The sequence below is a fragment of the Muscardinus avellanarius genome (genome assembly GCF_963383645.1).
Source record: "Muscardinus avellanarius genome assembly, chromosome: 14".
Classification (NCBI taxonomy): domain Eukaryota; kingdom Metazoa; phylum Chordata; class Mammalia; order Rodentia; family Gliridae; genus Muscardinus; species Muscardinus avellanarius.
This window is the reverse complement of record NC_137800.1, coordinates 37154725-37174461: the sequence shown is the minus strand read 5'-3', so window position 1 is coordinate 37174461 and position 19737 is coordinate 37154725. Positions and strand designations below refer to the sequence as shown.

Here is a 19737-nt window from a genome sequence, read left to right as displayed (position 1 = left end):
CTAAATAAAGAAGAAGTAATCCTTATGGAAAAGCCCTCATTACATTCTTCTTCACAGTAATAAGGTTAAAAAAGGCATCTCATCAATTTCACAATTTATGAAGTCAAGGTCTGATATTGCTTGATATTTTTAAAATTAACAAGCATTTCTAGAAAAACACTATGCAAACAGGAATTAAGTATTTTGAAAATATGGTCTTTCGCAGTTGACTTCTTTCAAGTCTTATCTGAGTAGCAACATGATAGTGCAAAACTGTTAACTAATTTAATTCATGCTCAAAGGGACTGATTATTTCCTTAAGATTAGCGAATTCATTTGGCATTATTAAATTTTGTTTTCCATTTATGCTGATGGAATATGATCTTAAATTGAAATGAGTATAATTGAAATTACCATGATCACAATGGTATAATTTAAAGAAAAGAAGAAAGTCTTCTATTCAGTTTTTTCAATTATCAGACCATGCATAAATAATTTTTTCCAACAAATAAAAACATTTAAAAACCTCACAGTTTATTTGAAAAGGTGAATTAGTGACAGCAACTTTGAGGTTTTTGTTTTACAACTAAATATAATTATAATAATGCAAGCTCCTGAGCTTTCTTTGTTGTAATTTATCATTCTTTAGCACCTATAAAAATAAGTGAGTTTAAATAAACACCAGAATAGGATCAATTAAGTAATTAGTGGTAAGACATATCTGAACTCTAGCTCCCTTTAGGAAGGACTCCAATTACTCAAGTATGTTTTCCCTCTTAGTTAAAATAGCCAATTACATAACTTAGGATCACAAAACAAAGTATACCAAACTTCAGTGTTTTTGAAACAAGAAACACAAGATGTCATAACTAGAAATACACTGAACATTGATCTGTTTCTTGAGTTTGAAGTTGTATGTTAATGAATCATATCTTTTTAAAGCCAAAGTGATACTTTATTGATTTGTTTAACCAACTGCTCTGATCCTAAACAATGAGGCTAGGAGCAGGTGATGTTATAGACTATTTCACCCCTTCTCCATTAAATTGTATTATTTTATGACATGATAGAAAATAACAAGATTGATTAATACAGATATTTGTTACTTCCCTTAAGATAAAATTTAAGAGTAATTTAGCTTGTAAGGATCTGGTTCCTGCTTATCTTTCCAACTTGATCTTCTGCATCTTTCTTACCATGTGTACTACAACCAAACTGGATTTCTTTCAGCTCCTCGAGCATGCCACGACTTTGCTCATCTCCTAACCTTTGTCTATGCTCATCTCTCTGCTGAGAATGTTCTTACCAATTCCCATTCTCCCTGAGAAAAATATTATAATTGGCAAAAGTCTTGACATAAGCCTGATCCCTTCTTCAAGTCTTAGCTGAAATGTCACATCATCAAAGGCCTCCCTCTACTACCTCCAAGCCAAGTCGTGCAATCAGATAGGTCCCCCATAAGGAACACGCTTCTCAGACCAACATCTGAATCATTCATTGCAGTGGCCTAGCACTTAACACAATCTCTGGCACATGGTAGCTCCTCAATAAACCGTTATTGAGTTTTGGGAAACATTTCTGAAGCATAATAGCACCCCAGTTTGTTCTTTTATGTTTTTCTCTGTCCTTGGTATGTTATCTAAATTGGTAGTTGGATAGAAAGGTTTAATGTGATTTACTTGGTTATTTAAACTTTTTGAGGGTAAGACTCTTTGGAAGTTGTGTTGTATTCTTCAGGAATCAAATATTTCTGATTGTCTCTTTTTATGATATTAATAGCCATGTTAAGTACCAATGATATTTATTAATTCATAAAGAGCTACAACATTATTATATTCTAATTTTAACATTCCTTTACATTTACTAGCTGAGATATTTCTGTAATGAGTAGTTTTTTGTTCCTCTAGTTTTTGGTTACTCATTGATATAATTGGTGGATGAATGGCATGATACATGCTTGTTTCTCTTTTTAAAAATTTTTTTATTGGTGCATTGTAATCACACATCATAATGGGGTACAAGATGGTAGAGGCATACATGCACACATCACTCAATTAGCCCTTACTCCAATTCCCACCTCATTCCCTCCCTCTCCCTCCTACTCATGTTTGGCTTAGTGACTGACTTTGATACGTTTGTGAACATACATCACTTCCATTAGGGAATTTCCCTCTTACCTCCTCCCATCCCTCCCAGTTAGGTCGCCTTATTTGCTCATCTGTGGTTTCTCCTTCTTTGTCTAGAATTACTCTTATGACCTTTCTTCCTGGCTTCTGAATATTGGGAAGAACATCTGATTTTTTATTTTTTGTGACTAACTAATCTCATTTAGCATAATGTTATCCAGTTCCATCCATTTCCCTATAAATAACATAATTTTTGTCTTTTAGGAACTGGGGATCAAACTCAGAGCACCACACCTGCAAAGCAGGCACTTTGCCACGGAGCTACATCCTGGCCCCTAAATGATGTAATTTTGTTCTTTTTCATGGCTGAGTAAAATTTTATTATGTACATATCCCATTTTTTCATAAGTTTTTAAAATATTGAGTTTAACATTTTCCAATTGTAATCAAGGTGTGCGTGTGTGTGTGTGTGTGTGTGTAAATGTGTGTGCTACAATCTGAAGAAATTTGTCTACATTAGCAAACCCAACACAGACAATAGTAGGATTTTTCTGAATGAAGCATCCAGAACCTGTTTTGCCAGCACAAAATACTTACGTAACATGTGGTCAAAAAGTTGTGGGATAACAACCAGAAGAGTAGTTTACACATTTCTAATGAGAAATGCATTTTCCTTCTGGAGAAAAATTTACATGGGAATCTGAATTATTATATGATATTTGTTGGTGAATTTGGAATGAGAGCTGGCTTGTTAGATAGGTTTTAGAATGAGCATAATTACACTATAGCACCTTGATGCATCTGTTTTTATTCTAGAGATATGCCTGCAAATAGGCTTGTTTTATTGGGCCACAGCAGATGTTCTAGCTATTATTTACACATGTATTCGCTTCACTGGCACTTTTTTTCAATTTACACTGAAGGCTTGGAGCATTTGTTTTTATTTCATTTTTTATTTTTCTTTTCTTTTTTCTTTTGCTTTCTTCTTCTTTTTTTCTTTTTTGTAGTGCTGGGGGTAGAACCCAAGGCCTTGCACATGCTAGGCAAGTGCTCTACCACTGAGCTGCATCCCCCAGTCCTTACTTTATTTTTTATTATGACTTTGTAAAACTTTACTGGAAGCTGGATGGAGAAAAAACATCTAACCCTGAGGGTGAAAGTTAAAAAATATCTCCATGAATCAGAGAGGCATTCAATCAAGGTCAGCTGAGAGAAAAGAACATCACATTCAGCAAAACCTACAGGAAATGTACAGGGGAGAGAGTGTTGGCTCAGCATTAGGAGTTGAGGATTCTGTGGGAGGTCTAGTTCTGGCAGAGCTTGAGCTGAGATCTGATCTGAAACACATGCTAGTTATGGGGAACAAAGACAGAACATGTCAGTCTCAACTCAGAAGTCCAGTGTGGGGCATAACTGCGGTATTAGTGGGACGTCAAACCAGTAAGGACCACCAGGGAAGTAGAGATGTGTTCATGTGACCATGTGGTACTGCTCTTGAACAACTAAAATAGTCAAAGTAACTGTATAATTAGACAATCTATGCTTCCTTCTTTTTCTTTCTCTAGCTAGCACTGATGTTCATAATTGACTTTTTAGATCTAAATAAATTCCTATGGATTTTGAATAATTTGTGGGGTTAGGATTAAGGGCTCAGAGAGGAAGAGAATAGACTTCTTTTTTTTTTTATAAGGCATTTGGGAGCTGAAATAATCAGTAACCAGAAAAATGTTAGACTTTTCTCTAAATTTGTACTATAAACTAGTAATATGAATTGCATTGGTTACAATCACTGCCGCCCTCAACATCATCAGTAATCATGCTGAGACTCCTTATGTGCCCTGGCCTACATTGCAGGCCAGTGGCTATAAAATATATTCCATGGCCTTCTAGGACATACTGATTTAAGAGAGGGTTATGCATCAATAAATGACAGGAAGTAGTTCAATAAATGATGAGGAAAATGGCAAATAGCAAGCCCACATTTACATGAGCGCAGGGGAAGTTGAATTGCTGATGGTTATGGTGGCCAGAGAAAGTTATGGGACTGAGTCAAACTATGAAAGAAGAACAAGAGCTGGCATTTTGCGAATGAGGAGACAGTATCTTCCTTTGAAAAGTAAATGCATTTAAAAAACAGGCATATCTGGCATGATGGAGCCTTCCTATAATCCCTCAGCTACTCAGGAGGCAGAAGTGAGAAGACTGCTTGAGCCCAAGAGTTCAAGGCCAGCCTGGGAGACATAGAGAAATCATGGCTCAAAAAACATTAATAATAGAATATTCAATTAAATTTTAAATGGGCATAGTTTCCCTTTTTATAACTGGCAATCATTATGCCAGGTTTGTAAGTGAATTATTAGCAAACATTTAAGGAAGAAATACTTTGTCATAAAAGTCAAAAAATAGAAGCAATCATTCAATATTCAATAATTCACTTAAGAAATAATCCTCTGAATTCAAATTATACTAATACTAATACTAATAATAATCTTATAAGAACATCTGAGAGAAGAAAGACACAGAGCAATATCACCCATTAATGTAGATGCAGAAATCTGGAACACAATTTTAGCAAATTAAACCTAGCATTATATAATGGAAGATAGTGCATCATAACAACGTGAAGTTTGTCCTGGAGTTATAATCTTACTTTAGAATTTTAAAGTAAATCAGTGTAATTTACCATATTAGTAGATAAAAAGAGAAAAACGAGATGAATAATTTACTAGACTCAGAAAAATAATTAATAAAACTGATACTTAATTGTCATGACAAAAACAAAACCCTCACAGCATACTAGGAATTTGAAAGCCTTCTTAAACTGACAAAGGGCATCTATGGAGATGATTATTCAGTATTGATGATAAAATACTGAACTCATTGCCCTTAAAATAAAAATGAAGGCAGATATTTCCACTCTCACCATTTCTATTAACTCATTCTACTACCAAAGGTCTAAGCCAACACAATAAGAAGGAAAAAAGGAAAGAATAAGAAATAAAACACTGGAAGGAAGAGATCAGCATAACCATTGGGAATGAAGAAGTAAAACTGTTTATTTGCATAAAACATATTTGTATATGTAGAAAACTCATAGGAACCTAAGAAAAAGCCTACTACATCTATGCTAAATTGTTTTATTCTATTCTAACTCTCAAAAGGCAATGTGCTCTGAACAGATGTGGTGCTTTTCTGCACATTACTTTTTATCATATTCATGATTCATTAGACTTTAATCCACTACTCATGGAATTTCTAACAATTCTATGAGGTTATTAGATTACAGAGCCTTCTACTTATTTTTGGGTTTATTCTCTAGTAGAAACAGTGGTAGTCTCCACCATGCTGTTATATCTCTCTGTAATTGAATGTTAATGTAAGTTACTCGCTTGTATAGTTTAGTATAAAGCTTAAGTCATTTGATTGCTAATGGTAAATAGAAATAGGCATGATAAGAGTTATATTCTTTTAGTTTTCAGCCAACGGATTATGTTCTTTTTCAAAAAACACCCTTTTGTGTATCTTTTAATGAAATCTGGCAAAGCAGAATGACTATTTGTGGATTCAGAATATAGATGGAAATATTATGAGAAAACATGGGAAGTAAACTTAGCACGCTCCTGTCATTAGAGAACCCTCCAGCTGTTGCCCATTTGGGATTGAGATCAGACCCATGAATAAAGATTCTGCATTTTTTTGCTCTTTACCTTTGAATCCAATAAGAGGTACTGAAGTTCAGTTCCCACCTATACCTGTAGCAACTTGCAGGAAGTGACAGCTTCCAAAGAACACAGATCAGGAGCTTGCATGGACTGACTGATTCTAAGTGCTGGTTTGTATAATAAACTTTGTGTTTTAAACAAAGGGAGACTAAGCTGGGCGTGGTGGTGCACACTTGTAATCCCCACGCTTGGGAGGCAGAGACAGGAGGATTGTGCAGGTTTGAAGCCAGCCTCGCTGGTTTAAGAGACCCTGTTTCCAAATAAAAAAATATAAAATAGGTCCGGGAGTGTAGCCTGGAGGTAGAAGTGTTTCCAGGAACCCCAGTACCACCACCAAAAAAATAAATAAATAAATAAATAAATAAAAATAATAATAGTAAAATTTAAAAATAAATAAACAAAGGGAGAGACTATTTTTGCTTCCTGTATGTATCAGATATAGAAACTCTAAATCAAATAAAAAAATGTTCTGAATTTTTATCCCAGTCAACTCTATCATAAAGTTGGGACTATAAAATTAGCACAAAGTAACTTGGACTTTAGCTGTATTATTAGATTTTAGTGTAAATTATGGAAAGAGGGTTAAGTTGATTTCTAGTGCAAGGTAGATTTTTTACAAGTAGATTTTTTTAATGGAAGGAAATATTTTAGGGTTATAACTACTTCTAAAACATCCTGTGTTCTAAAGAAAGCAAACGCTTCAATAGGGCCTGGAGTATTACTTCTTCTTCTGCTAGTGGATATGGAAATCCTCTTAGGCATGGAGGCCACTTAGTTTGAATCTTGGTTCTGCAAATTGTTCTCTAGTAAGTTTTCTGTTCACTCTATGTATCTCCTTATCTGTAAAACAAGCAGATAAAGAGTACTTACTCATAAGGTGGTTGTGATCATTAAGTATTTTGACACATGTAAAGTTTTCAGCATAGTGCTCAGCCCTATAGGATTAGGGGAAATTTTCTCTCCTCCTCTTAAGGTTCACTGAAATTAACTGACAATAGACAGGGTAATATGGAAAATTCACACAAATTTATTAATGCACAAACATAGGAGCCATGCAAAATACAAAATTCAAATAAAGTGTCGGGGTGTTGAATCTTATATATCCTTTTCTTGGGAAGAGGGAAATTTCCCTGTGGACATACTACGCATTTTCATCTTTCCTTATTTATCTTGGTACAGGCAGCTGAGACATGAAGGATGCTGCTCTTTCCTTTAATTTATTGTTTTAATATCATTATTATCATTGTTGTCATTGTACTGGGGATTGAACAGGGCCTTGCATATGGTAGGCACATATTCCACCACTGAGCCACATCTCCAGCCCTTACCAGTTACCTTTAAAGTGACTCAAGTCCATTGCTTGCAGGTACAATTCAAGGTTTGAGGATCACTGATGAAGAAATAAATGCCTTTGCCAGACTTTATTTGGGAAAGCAGCGGTTTTCAAACTATGCTGTAGGATACAAGTGCTTGGGGATCATACAGCAAGTAGTTTTCTGGCTCCCATCGATGATTTGATCCCTCAGGGATGGGCTGGAAACCAGATTATTTTGAGACTCAGTATTTTGAACCAACAGGAAACTCCTGTGAGAAAAGTCTCTGCTTTGCATCTTATGTCATCTATGTCTGTGATCTGGAGAGGTTGCAACTCCCCCTTAAAACATTTTTAGCCATTTCTGTTGTCCTCTAGAACATAATTCCACGGCTTCTCTTTCTATTTAAAAGTTATTTTAGAGCCGGGTGTGGTGGCGCACGCTTGTAATCCCAGCATTTGGGAGGCCGAGACAGGAGAATTGAGGTTCGCGGCCAACCTCAGCTACTTAGTGAGGCCCTTTGCAACTCAGTGAGACCCTGTGTAAAGAATAAAAAATGGGGCTGGAGGTGTGCCTCCTGGGTTTCATTCCCAGTACTGCAATCTGCAATATATATATATATATATATATATATATATATATCCTTATTAAATTGTGATAAGGAATAATTAATTGTACATACAAAGGGCTAATGATCTAAAAAATTTCCAAGGATAGTATAAGACTTAGAAGAATGAGAAAAAAAAATATACTTCCTTCTCCTAGGAGCTATCCAACATGGTTCAGAATACTTCTTATTCAGTCCTAAGCAAGTGTCACCTCAAGTTCTTTCAATAAACCACTCTTCGTATTGAATAGATTAATAAAAGAAGCTGTAAATGATGGAACATCATGTGTGTGTGTGTGTGTGTGTGTGTGTGTGTGTGTGTGTGTGTGTGTGTTACCAGGGATTGAATTCAGGATGTTCTACCTCCAACCATACCCCCAGCCTTATTTTATTTTGAAACAGAGTCTTGCTAGGTTGTCAAGAGTCTGGGTAAATTGCTGAGGATGACCTCAAACCTGTGATCCTCCTACATCAGTCTCGAAAGTGCTGGAATTATAAGGATGCACCATCGTGCCTGGCTTGGACAATTGTTGTAACTTGTGGAGTTTTATTATGTTGCTCAGGAAGATTTAGAGTTTTACTCATATAGAATCTTCCCAGGCGCTCCTCCGCGCACGCGCGCCCTTCCCCACGCAGAGGTGCAGCCTGAGGCGGAAGCGGCCGGCGGACCGGCCGGCTCAGGGCGCCGCGATGGCTACGGGCGTCCCGTGCGCGCTAGTCACCAGCTGCTCCGCCACCTTCTCCGGGGACCGGCTGGTGCAACATATCCTTGGAACGGAAGATCTTCTTGAGGAAACAACTTGCAACGATACGGTGAGATATTACCCCTGGACCATTGATAATAAGTACTACTCCGCGGATATCAATCTATGTGTGGTGCCCAACAAATTTCTTGTCACTGCAGAGATTGCAGATGCTGTCCAGGCATTCGTGGTTTACTTTGACAGCACACAAAAGTCTGGTCTTGACAGTGTTTCCTCATGGCTTCCACTGGCAGAGGCGTGGTTACCTGAGGTGATGATCTTGGTCTGTGACAGAGTGTCTGAAGAGGGAGTAAATCGACAAAAAGCTCAAGAATGGTGCATCAAACATGGCTTTGAACTGGTTGAACTAAGTCCAGAGGAGTTGCCTGAGGAGAATGATGACTTCCCTGAATCTACTGGAGTAAAGCGAATTGTGCAAGCCTTGAATGCCAATGTCTGGTCCAATGTAGTGATGAAGAATGATAGGAACCAAGGCTTTAGCCTTCTCAACTCATTGGCTGGAGCAAATTGTAGTATTGGATCAGCAGAGGCCACTCACTCAGAGCAGCCCCATTCGCCAGCAGCAGATAGGACAGAATCTCTCCCGGACCATCCAGATGGTGCATCTAACACCACAGATGTCCAGGTTGACAGCATTGTGGATCCCATGTTAGATCTGGATATTCAAGAATTAGCCAGTCTTACTACTGGAGGAGGAGATTTGGAGAATTTTGAAAGACTGTTTTCTAAGTTAAAGGGAATGAAAGACAAGGCTGCAACACTTCCTCACGAGCCAAGAAAGTTGCACGCAGAAAAGGTGGCCAAGGCATTCTGGATGGCGATTGGCGGAGACAGAGATGAAATCGAGGGCCTTTCTTCTGATGAAGAACACTAAATTATTCCTTCCAGATCGACTAACAAAGATGCTAGATCTCTCCACCCGGGATACTCCCCGACTCAACAGTTGTATTTTGCTGAGATTCCCCTTATGTTGGCCGCCTGACTTGTTTTTTAGGGTCCCATTAATTTTAGTTTTTAGTAGGGATTTAAGGGGAAATCGTTTCTTCTTCGGTGTAAGGGAATGAGGAGTACCATGACAGCAGTGAAAGAGAGCTTCTCATATATGGCTTCTTGTTCTAGGAATAGTGTAGAATGAATCTCAGAGGCCTGTGGCACTTACCCTAGCTAAAGAAGGCTGCCCGGCCTTGTACGTGGCATTCCCCACATTCACACTTAATTGCCGCGGGTCAATTAAGTGTGTGCCATTTCTCCTGGGTGTTATGAATTCTCCCCCTTCAAGGAGTTGTGCAGCTCTGAGCTACGAGGCTTTTGGGGGAAGAGAGGTGGCATCTCCAGGTGTGCTTTGCGCTGGGTGCGGGAGGGAGCGCAGGCAGTCGGCGGCCCACAGTGCGTCTTTAACTACAGAAGTGCTTCTGGGCATTTCTCTTGAGGCACAGTGTTTGAGTTCATGCTATAAAAAATCGAAAAGCCAGACTATAAAAAGTGAGGCAAAGGTTTTTCAGTCTGGTGAGGATAAAACAAACCATCTACTGAGTTTTGGGGGTCTGTGTGTATGAGAATCCCTGTGTGGGCCATGGAAACAGCGCGTGCTCCTTCCTGAGACTGAGTTGGCATCGTGTTGAAGAAGCTCTCTGCCTTATCGCTCACCCCGCTACTTGAGGTGCCAGAGCTGGGCCCTCACTCTAAACCTTCAAAACGAGGCAGGCGAGCGTCCTTCATTCGCTTTGAAGACCAATAGATGTCACAAAGTGGCAGCTCTGAGCGGGACAGGGACGTGAATTAGTAGGCAGTGCACCCCTGAGCACTTTGTTTTACCTCTCTGTGCCCCCAGGGCGGCAGCCCTCGGGATGCCCTCGGTCCTTATCTTGTGCCACGTGTGAGTGGGCCAGCCCACAGCACTGATCACTGAAAGTTCCAAAGGAAGAGTGCAGAGTAAAGCAAATAAAATTCCTCATTTGTTTTTGTAGACACTTTTCTAATGTCATTAGCCTTTTCATCATTGGTAGTGCCATGGCTCTGAACTGGCACAGCGCCGTGGGCAAGTGGTGCTGGCACACCAGCTGAGCTCTGGTTCTGGACCAGCGTGGGCCCTGAACCTATTCATACCACATGCGGCAACACACCTACTCCAGCACCACTTTTATAAGCACTGTAGTGCCCAAAACAGATGGAATGCCACAGGGCATTTCACTGGCCATCCACAGAGTGGCCATGGGGAGGAGACAGCTTGGTGCCTGGAGTGCCCAGGGAACAGTGGAAGCTGTCCTGCTTAGGGGTTTTTGTGTTTTTGTTTTGTAACTGTTCTGAAGGTCTGATTTTGTGGGACTAATCTCATCAGTGGGACTAATATTTCTATGATGTGACTGCAATTAGCCATTAAGACTATGAGAAGTAGGTCTGTGGTTGCCAGAAAATGGGATATGTTTTCCTTAAAACTTAGGTTTTAGAAAACAATGCCGGTTGTGGTGGCGCACACTTGTAATCCCAGCATTCAGGAGGCTGAGACCAGAGGATCGCAGTTTGCGGACAGCCTCAGCTAATTAGTGAGGCCTTCTGCAACTCAGTGAGACCCAGTTTCAAAATAAAGAGTAAAAAAAATAGGGCAGGGGCTGTAGCTCGGAGGTCGAATGCCCCTGGGTTCCATCCCCAGACCTGAAAAAAAAAAAAAAAAAGAAAATATATTAAGCCACATGATGAAGGGAAAGAAATAGAAAAGGCTGGGTACTTGATTTTGTGGGTAAAACAAAGCCAGGTTATTAAAATGTTCTAATATATATATATATATATATATATATATATATATATATATATATATATATATGAATCTTTCCATTTTAGAGGCTGTTCAAAAATGAAACTGACAGTGACCTGGGGTTTGCTCACACAGGTCAATGGCTAACACAGTGCCCTTCACATGGGGTGAAGTGCTTGCAGCCAAGTGGTCTTTACTGATTTGCATACATCATCTCTACACCCTCCTGTAGACCCCACGGATGCTAGAGGGACTGCTTTCAACAACTAAGTGGAATCTAAAAGCTAGTCTATATCACTTACAGATGTCATCACTTCAATTCTGTTTGTATGTCAATGAGTATAAAGTAACTAAACACATACACATGGGCATGCACGCACACACACATACACACATTTATATATGTTATATATCTATATAACACATATATAATTATATAGTATATATACATATATATCACAATTTTAACATAGTTTAAATTTTTTTTAATTGTTGTGTGGGGGATCAAATCCAGGGCTTCATCCATGTTTGTATAGCACTCTAACCACTAAGATACACACCAGCCCTAATATCATTAATTTGATATCAACTTAGTCTAAGTTGTTATTTCTCTTATGTCTATAATTTTTTTTTTTTTTTGGTGGTACTGAGGTTCCTGGAAACCCTTCTACCTCCAGGCTATACTCCCAGACCTATTTTATATTTTTGAAACAGGGTCTCTTACGCCAGCGGGGCTGGCTTCGAACCTGCGTGATCCTCCTGTCTCCGCCTCCCAAGCGCAGGGATTACAAGCGTGTGCCACCACGCCCGGCTTATGTCTATACTTTTATTGGTGAGTTGTAATTATACATCATAGTGAGGTTCAAAGTGATCCAAGTATATGTACAAAGAGCACGTGGTGCTCTTCTCTCCAGATTCACCCCATTATCTACCCCTTCCATACATATTTATGAAATTGGTACTGATACCTTCATATATGTGTGGACTCTCACCCTAACAATCAAAGTCATTATTTGATGTTTACTTGCAGCACTTTAAAATTAAGCTTATAAAAGTCAACAATTTTTTTTTGCTATTTTTATATCACTACTACTAGTCCTAGTAGAATCTCAGAAGAAAAAAATATATGAAGGCAACTGTCTGGGGATACTCCTGACATCAAATACCACACACCTGGATTATAGAAATATTTCTCTCCTCGGCTTCCTGCCTGCTGTCTGCCCCAGCAATAATTTCTTAAATAAATTTTGTTGTGGTGATTCATATTGATGCATTTTTTGTATATCGGTCTATTAATCTTTTTTTGGTGATTGAAAATGTTTTGGAAGTTGTCAGAAAGAAATGAATTTATTAGTTAGAAAGAAATGAGTTTATCATTTGAGGTGTTTGGTAAAAGTTGTTGTAAATATTAGCTTCCCAGAAATTTTATTTTATTTTTTAGTTATTTGTTTCTGATGGAAAATAAAAATCAGTTTATTTACTTCTATAGTTGTTATTATGCTAGTAAGGGTAATCGTTAATATTTAATCATGCCTAGTCTCCAGCAAAATCATGACTTAGAGAGAGGTCCTTTTGGTCCATTTACCACCTGTACTTAGTATTTATTTTACTAATTCTGTGCCAAATATTTGTTCTCAATGTAAGTTCATTGGTGACTTTGACTGTCATGGGGGAAGAATGGAGGCAAAAGCCAGACTGGATTTGAGGGGGTCTGGGGGTGAGAAATAGATATAATCTTGAGAAATTTTGCTGTCAGTGGTGACAGAGAAACGGAATGATAAACGTGGTGGAATGGGTACAAGTGAAGGCATCATAAGTAGCAGAAAAAAAGACACGTCTGTCTGAGGATAGGATGACTCAGTGGAGATTGAAAACACAGGATGGTGGAAAGACGAGACAATTGCCTGGGAGCGGCCCCTCAGTAGGGGAGAGGGAAGAGAATAATGAGTGAGCAGGGTGGATTCTCTAGGGCTGTTATTGAAGATATTACCTTGTTATTTGTGCAGCCAATTAGGGTTGTGATGGTGGCTTAAGATGCTGCATTGTTTGTTTTCTCATAGAAATAATTTCTTTAAGAACATGGAGACATTTGGGGGATTTGAGAAGAAAAAGGTATAAAATAACTGGGGCAAATGGGAGAAAATGCACTGAGTGAGAGCAAAGGGTTTGCCTGGTAACACTAATGCGTCCCAGGTAGAGGGTCATGACTTTACTGTGGAGCAATCACATGTACCGTCCAGGTATCAGGATAGAGTAGGAAGGGAATTGGATTTACCCCCAGAGGGAATTTAGCCAAGCAATTGAGGATAAAGGAAGAAAAAGCAACAGTGGTGAGGGCTGTTCCAGAGGGTGATTGTTACAGGGGCCTTAGTATCAAATCCAGAGGGGAGCAGTGCATTCATGAAGGGCACGAGGGACAGGAAAGTGCTCTGAGTCACAGGACACTTGATTATTGGCGTTGAAGAAAACTCGGAATCAGGGTATAACATAACAAGCTGGAAAGATAGGAAGTGCTAAGAAGAATGCGAAAGGCTGGATATTGAGAATTCTCATTTTTTCTCATTCCTAAAAGTTCTAACTCATAGCATAGTTGAGACAATTTAATGGGCAATGTGTATGAATAAAAGACATAACACAAAACCCAGATCAAAGCAGATTGCCAATAATTCAAGTTTTTTCTCTCTTTTTAGCATTCTGTGGTGGAAGCCCTGGATGTAAGACTCTAGAAACTCCGAGGTGAGTGGAAAGCTGAGAGGTGATTGGGAACATCAGGACTGATGGAAGGACATTAAATACAAAGGTAGACAGACAACAAGCTTCTTTGGAAAACTACCTCATGGCGAAGCATCTTATTAAATAACTCACTGCCTGGTCCTCTCTGGTAAGATTCTAGAAATAGTATATTCATATCATGCTGCTGCGTTCCAAGGAAAGAAGATTCTGAGGTTCTCAGTGGTAGGGTGTTAAGTTAGTGTGCTTGGGCTGCCATTACAGATTTAGAACAGGAGGCTCAATCAATAGTTCAGTTCCGGCAACTAGAAATGCAATAGCAAGGTGCCTGGGCCACAGGCTGGCATCTGGAAAAAGTTCAGCCTTGAGACTACAGGGGACCCTCTTCCCACTGTATGCTTGAATGGCCTTTCATTGGTGGATTTGGGAGAGAAGTGATATCCCTTCTTAGAAGGACACGGATCCTATTAAATCAGGGCCCCTATTTATCCTGGTGACCCTGCTTAACCTTTATTATTTTTTTAGGTGTTCCATCTCCATGTACAGACATATTGGGGGTTTAGTCTTCAAAACAGAGATTTTTTGTGGGGGTGTAGATACTCAGAACATCAGGTGGGGATTCTCCCATCTCTTAAGAGGGCTTTGAGAGAAAATATCATGAATGCAATATTTTTTAGAAATATTGAGTTTTATAATCTACAAATTAATAGTTACCTTAAGCCCATGTGTATAGTATTAAGTTAAAATATATATTTCTTTCTCTTTTTTTTAACAGAACTGTGGATGGAACCCAGGGGCATTCTACCCCCAGGCTCTATTCCCAGCCCTATTTTTATTCTTTATTTTTTTTGAAACAGGGTCTCACTAAATAGCTGAGGCTAGCCGTGAACCACGACCTTCCTGTCTCAGCCTCCCAAATGCTGGGCTTACAGCGTGCACCACCACATCCGGCTTAAAATAGGTTTTCTAATGGTATTGCATGTATGATATTCTGAATGAGGTATATATATAATTAATAAGAACAATTTGTGCTTTATAGTGAACACTTGTTGGCATAGATGGAGTCACCATTAAGGAAGAAATTTTGTTGCAAAATAAATTGAGAGTATGTGGGGGTACAAGACTAGGTCTAAGTCAAAACTACATAAAAGTTGTTACCAATACATTTGTCATTGTGTGTCTGAACTTGGCCCTTTGAAGTCTGTGTTCATCCATCAAGATAACCCAAATAAAAGTCTTCCAAGGCTAAAGTAAGAATGTTTTCTATCAAGAATACAGATGAAACAGGTCAAGATTTAGGGGGCAGAGACATGTATGAATGACAGTATTAATTAGCATACAAAGAAACAGAACTACATAGGAAACAAAATAGAGCCAGATCAGATAAAAATTCAGAAAGACAGACAGCTTCAAATGCCATACTTTTGACTTTACCAAGGAATCTGCCTACAAATAAATATCAACACATTTTTGTCTGTGAGAGCCTTGAAGAAGCAATCTCAATTTCTGAGCATTTTTATGAAATTTTTTCAACACATCTCTCTGAATTGAAGGATTTGCTTTTTTTTTGATAAACAGGAGTCTTTTTTTCCCCCCTCAAATGCAGCCATACAAAGAAATGGTGACTGCACAATGTATGCAGGAATAATGCCCTGAACGCCATGAATCTCTATCACAGGTGAAAATCCTGAAAGGAAAATGCTCCCTAGGGAGAGTATAACCAAGACATGGGAAGCATCTTTAGAAGAATGACATTTCCCTGGCCATCACCTGGGTTTGTGAATGTCTTCATCGGTGCTCCCTGGCAACAATATTAAGCATGAAGTGTCAAGCTCTGTGCTTACAGAAGGTGGCCTGGACTCGGTCCAGGCCCCCAGCTGAGCCTGTGATGGCCGTCTAGGAGCTGCCTGAATGAGAGATCAATGGCTTACAGGTTACCATGCAGAATCATGAACAGAAGTGGGACAAGCGCAAGCAAAAAGCAGCTGGAGAAACGAGGCTCCTGGAGTGAGCAGCCACCAGCAAGGCGAGGGCTAGAGAGCTGAGGATCAGAGCCATGGAGGCTGACGGGGAGGCACTGGCTGGGGACAAAAAGGCTCCTTTGAAAAGCGAAACCTGCTGAGCTTCTAATCTTTCTCTGCCTTTAATGAAATGTGTTTTTGTGGACTTGCTTTGCGCCATGAACTGCGCTTGCCCTGAAAAGTCAATGAAGACCAAAATCAGCATAGTCTACGGCTTGATGAAACTTAGAGTTTATAACCCAGAACACACAGAATTGCAGAAGGTATGTGGAATGCTGAAATGTGGTCCGTGATACAAAGAAGAGGCACGTGATGCATAAAGGCACACAGGAGGGATTTTCAATAACAACTGAGCTACAACTACAAGGAAGAGCAGGTGCCTGGAGGAGATGGTAAAGGTCTGGAGGAGGGAGGTCATCTGGGGCAGCCAGAGAAAGAGACAGTGCTAGGGGACCCAGAGCAAGGACAGCGGGTGTGTGAGCTGCGAGGGACCAGATGATGTCAGGCTGCACAGACTGTGAGGAGGACCTGGGTCTCTGTCATAGGAGCACTTGGGAGCATTTCAAATGTGTTAAGCAAGGTGATCACACATTCGGAATTTCTCCACAAAAAGGCAATTCTGGAGTAAGTAGATACATTTCCAACCGAAAGGCTTCATCCATACAAATGCAGTGTGGAAAATATGGTGGTTTTACGAGAATAGAGCCTTCTAAGATTTTGCAGTTTGAGAGCCCATGTGTTTCAACTTTAGCAGAAGAGTGAAAGCATAGGGAAATGTTTAAGGCCAGAACTAGACCTCCTGAATAATGGTTTATTTTCATTGGTCCAACAGGGATTACAACTTGGCAGGCATCCAACACCAGAGCTAATTTCTCCCTGGATCTATTTGCTAAAACAGAAGCTAAGCTGGACCCCCAGCTGAGAACAAGACTAATTACCCATGTTATAAAAATAAAAGCTCTTGTAACAAAACTCAAAACACACTAGTAGTTGACAGAGTATGTGCTCCTGGTGCCTTCATCTAGGAAGCCATTGCATCTTTCATTGTTTAGACTCTTTACTTTTGGGTTGTTTATGCATAAGGCCTTTATGTTTACTTCGGTGTCAAGAATTGCTTCCGAAAGTTTTTTCATCCGGCAGCAGCTAAATGATGCCTGCTTACCTGGGGGATATGCCATTCTTCACTGAGGTCTTTTATGTATGTGTGTGGTTTTATGTAGGACATTTGGGTAGCATAAGAAGCCAGAGAATACTCTGGTAGGATTTATACATGAAGCATCACTTTGACTCACTCCTGTGAACCATGTTTATTTCTGGGGTTCTCTAGTTTCTAATTAATAATGGCTGAGAAAATGAACTACTTTGCTCTGTCTTCCCCTCTTCCATAATGATTTATATTCAGTGGACATACACCCAAATATATTTACCATTGTCATTTTGAACAGCAACATGAACAGTGCTCACTCAACTTCCTACTGATTTATGTACCAGACACTGTACAGTGAGAATAACACAGACCTTGAGTCTACTCTTTATGATCTAAAGCGATGAAAGATATTTACATATAGATATAAAACACTAAACAGAAGCCAGGCATAGTGCACATAGTTGCACATCTGTAATCCAAGTACCTGGGAGACTGAGACAGGTGAATCAGATTCAAGGTCAGCACAGTAATTAGCAAGATTCTGTTTCAAAATAAAAAATAAAATAGGGTGGGGAGTATAGCTCAGTGGCAGAACAGTTCTGAGTTCAGTCTCCAGTAAAACACACACACACACACACACACACACACACACACACTCACTCACAACTACACAACCCAAATAGACATAATTTACTTACATTACAAATATAATTGAATTATGACTACTAAGGGTATGGCAAAGATAATGGTGTACTTTTCAATTCCATTTCATTTCTTTTTTGGGCAAGCTGGAAGATTACACTTCCTAGTTTTATTTGAAGTTCTATGGGGGCTATGTAGGGAATTTCAATAATGGAATGGAATAGATGTTGTATGTAATAATTCCAGACTTGGCCATGCATGTCCACATGCAAGCATCCATGCTCTCCTTTGCCTGCCCCTCACACAGCACAGCTGAAGGCCATGCATAGAGATGGAGACATTAAAATGTTAAGGGCCTGGATTCTTTAGTCACCACCTGAATGAAAGGCGCACAGGAGTGTTGCCATCCAGAAATATTCACATTAGATTTTGTAGGAAAGAGATTTTGTTGAGCAGAGATTTGGGGGCTGTCACAGAGAATAGCTCATCCTGATTAATATAAGATATTGAGATTATTAGATTAAATCAAAGCCTTATTAAAAGGAAAACTAATTGTTATCATGTAAGGCGATATGTGTGTGTAAACTATTCCGATTATTAAATATAATTTGTGTATTGCTAAATTCCCAGTATAAAGAATTTTATAAGAGGCACAACATACCAAGGAGGCATTTTTATGGATAGTCACATTTGGCTGGCTTTAATACAAAGCTATTTAAAAGATACTGCTGGACTGTGGGTTTATCCTAGTGGCAGAATGCTTGCCTACCATGCTCAAAGGCCTTGGGTTAGATCCCCATAAAAGCAAAGAGAAATTGTCAGCTAAAGATATTGCCAGCTGAATCTGGGCATCGTGACCCAAGCCTGTAATTTCATTAGTTTGGAGCCTGAGACAGGAGGATCTCAAGTTTGAGGCCAGTCTCAGCAGCTTAGTGAGATCCTTACCAACTTAGTAAGAATCTGTTTCAGTATAAAAAATAAAAAGTGCTGGTGATATACCTTGGAAGTAGAATGTTTCCGGGTTCAATCTCCATAGTCAAGAGAGACTATGACTTCTACTTTGAAGGCCTTTATTCTTTCAGAAAAAAATATATAACTTTATCTTCAAAAATAATGTTGAATGGTATCAGTGATATCTAATGTTGCAGTAGTATTAAATCATAGTTTCTGAATTTTCTTATAGACTGATAAAGATGAAATAAGAATTCTTGGGACACACTTTGATTTTCTACTTAATTGCTGTTTTGTATCCACACCAACAACCCAGCATAATATAGAATAAAAGCAGGTACATTACTACATTGGATGCCACATTGGCATTTATTCATGGAATTCTCCTGAAAGAAAAATAAGTAGTAAAACAGTAATGATTTATGTCAATTTTTCAAGTATTTTTGGACTAGAGGGTAAGATTATGTTGAAAAGTAAATTGTAAGCTTTAATGAAGTTATTGCAAGTCTTTGTTCTTTTGGATAGTTTAACACAACAAATGCTTGTGTGTGAGGCACGGGAAGACCTAATCCAACAGGAAGTAGTCAGAAGCTCGGGCAAGAACCTGGTAAACACAACTTAGTACAAACAGTTCCACGACCCTGGCAGCCAAGTGATTCATACTACAAAAGGCAAGTCAGGCTTAGTGGAGATGATTGCTGAGACCTAAAGATGTCCAGCTGTTAAGTGGGGCAGAGATACAGAAGAAAGTTATTGTGTCAGCTCCTACTCAGAAACAAGTGGGCTTCAACACCATTCTGATTATTTAATTCATGGCAGCAAAGCAGCCAGTGGGCTGGGGGCTGAGAACAGTGGGGAAGCAACTGTATTGTTGAGAAGGGTGTAAAGGAAGCTGGGTCCAGCCCTTAGGAGTGAATTTTGAAAAACAGAAATCTGAGTAGTGTCCAAGATCTGGTTGCAGGTGGGATATTAAACTCTCAGAT

At 39.2% G+C, this 19737-nt stretch overlaps 1 protein-coding gene across 1 annotated transcript; it reads left to right on the top strand.

Moving 5' to 3' along the window:
- Positions 1-8391: 8391 nt before the first annotated feature.
- Positions 8392-9385, top strand: LOC308273488 (alpha- and gamma-adaptin-binding protein p34-like; the record flags this gene model as incomplete). The annotated part of the gene is made up of 1 exon (XM_080710636.1): positions 8392-9385. Exon 1 carries the CDS (start codon positions 8438-8440, stop codon positions 9383-9385), a length of 948 nt encoding a protein of 315 aa, XP_080566762.1. The 5' UTR covers positions 8392-8437.
- Positions 9386-19737: the final 10352 nt, after the last annotated feature.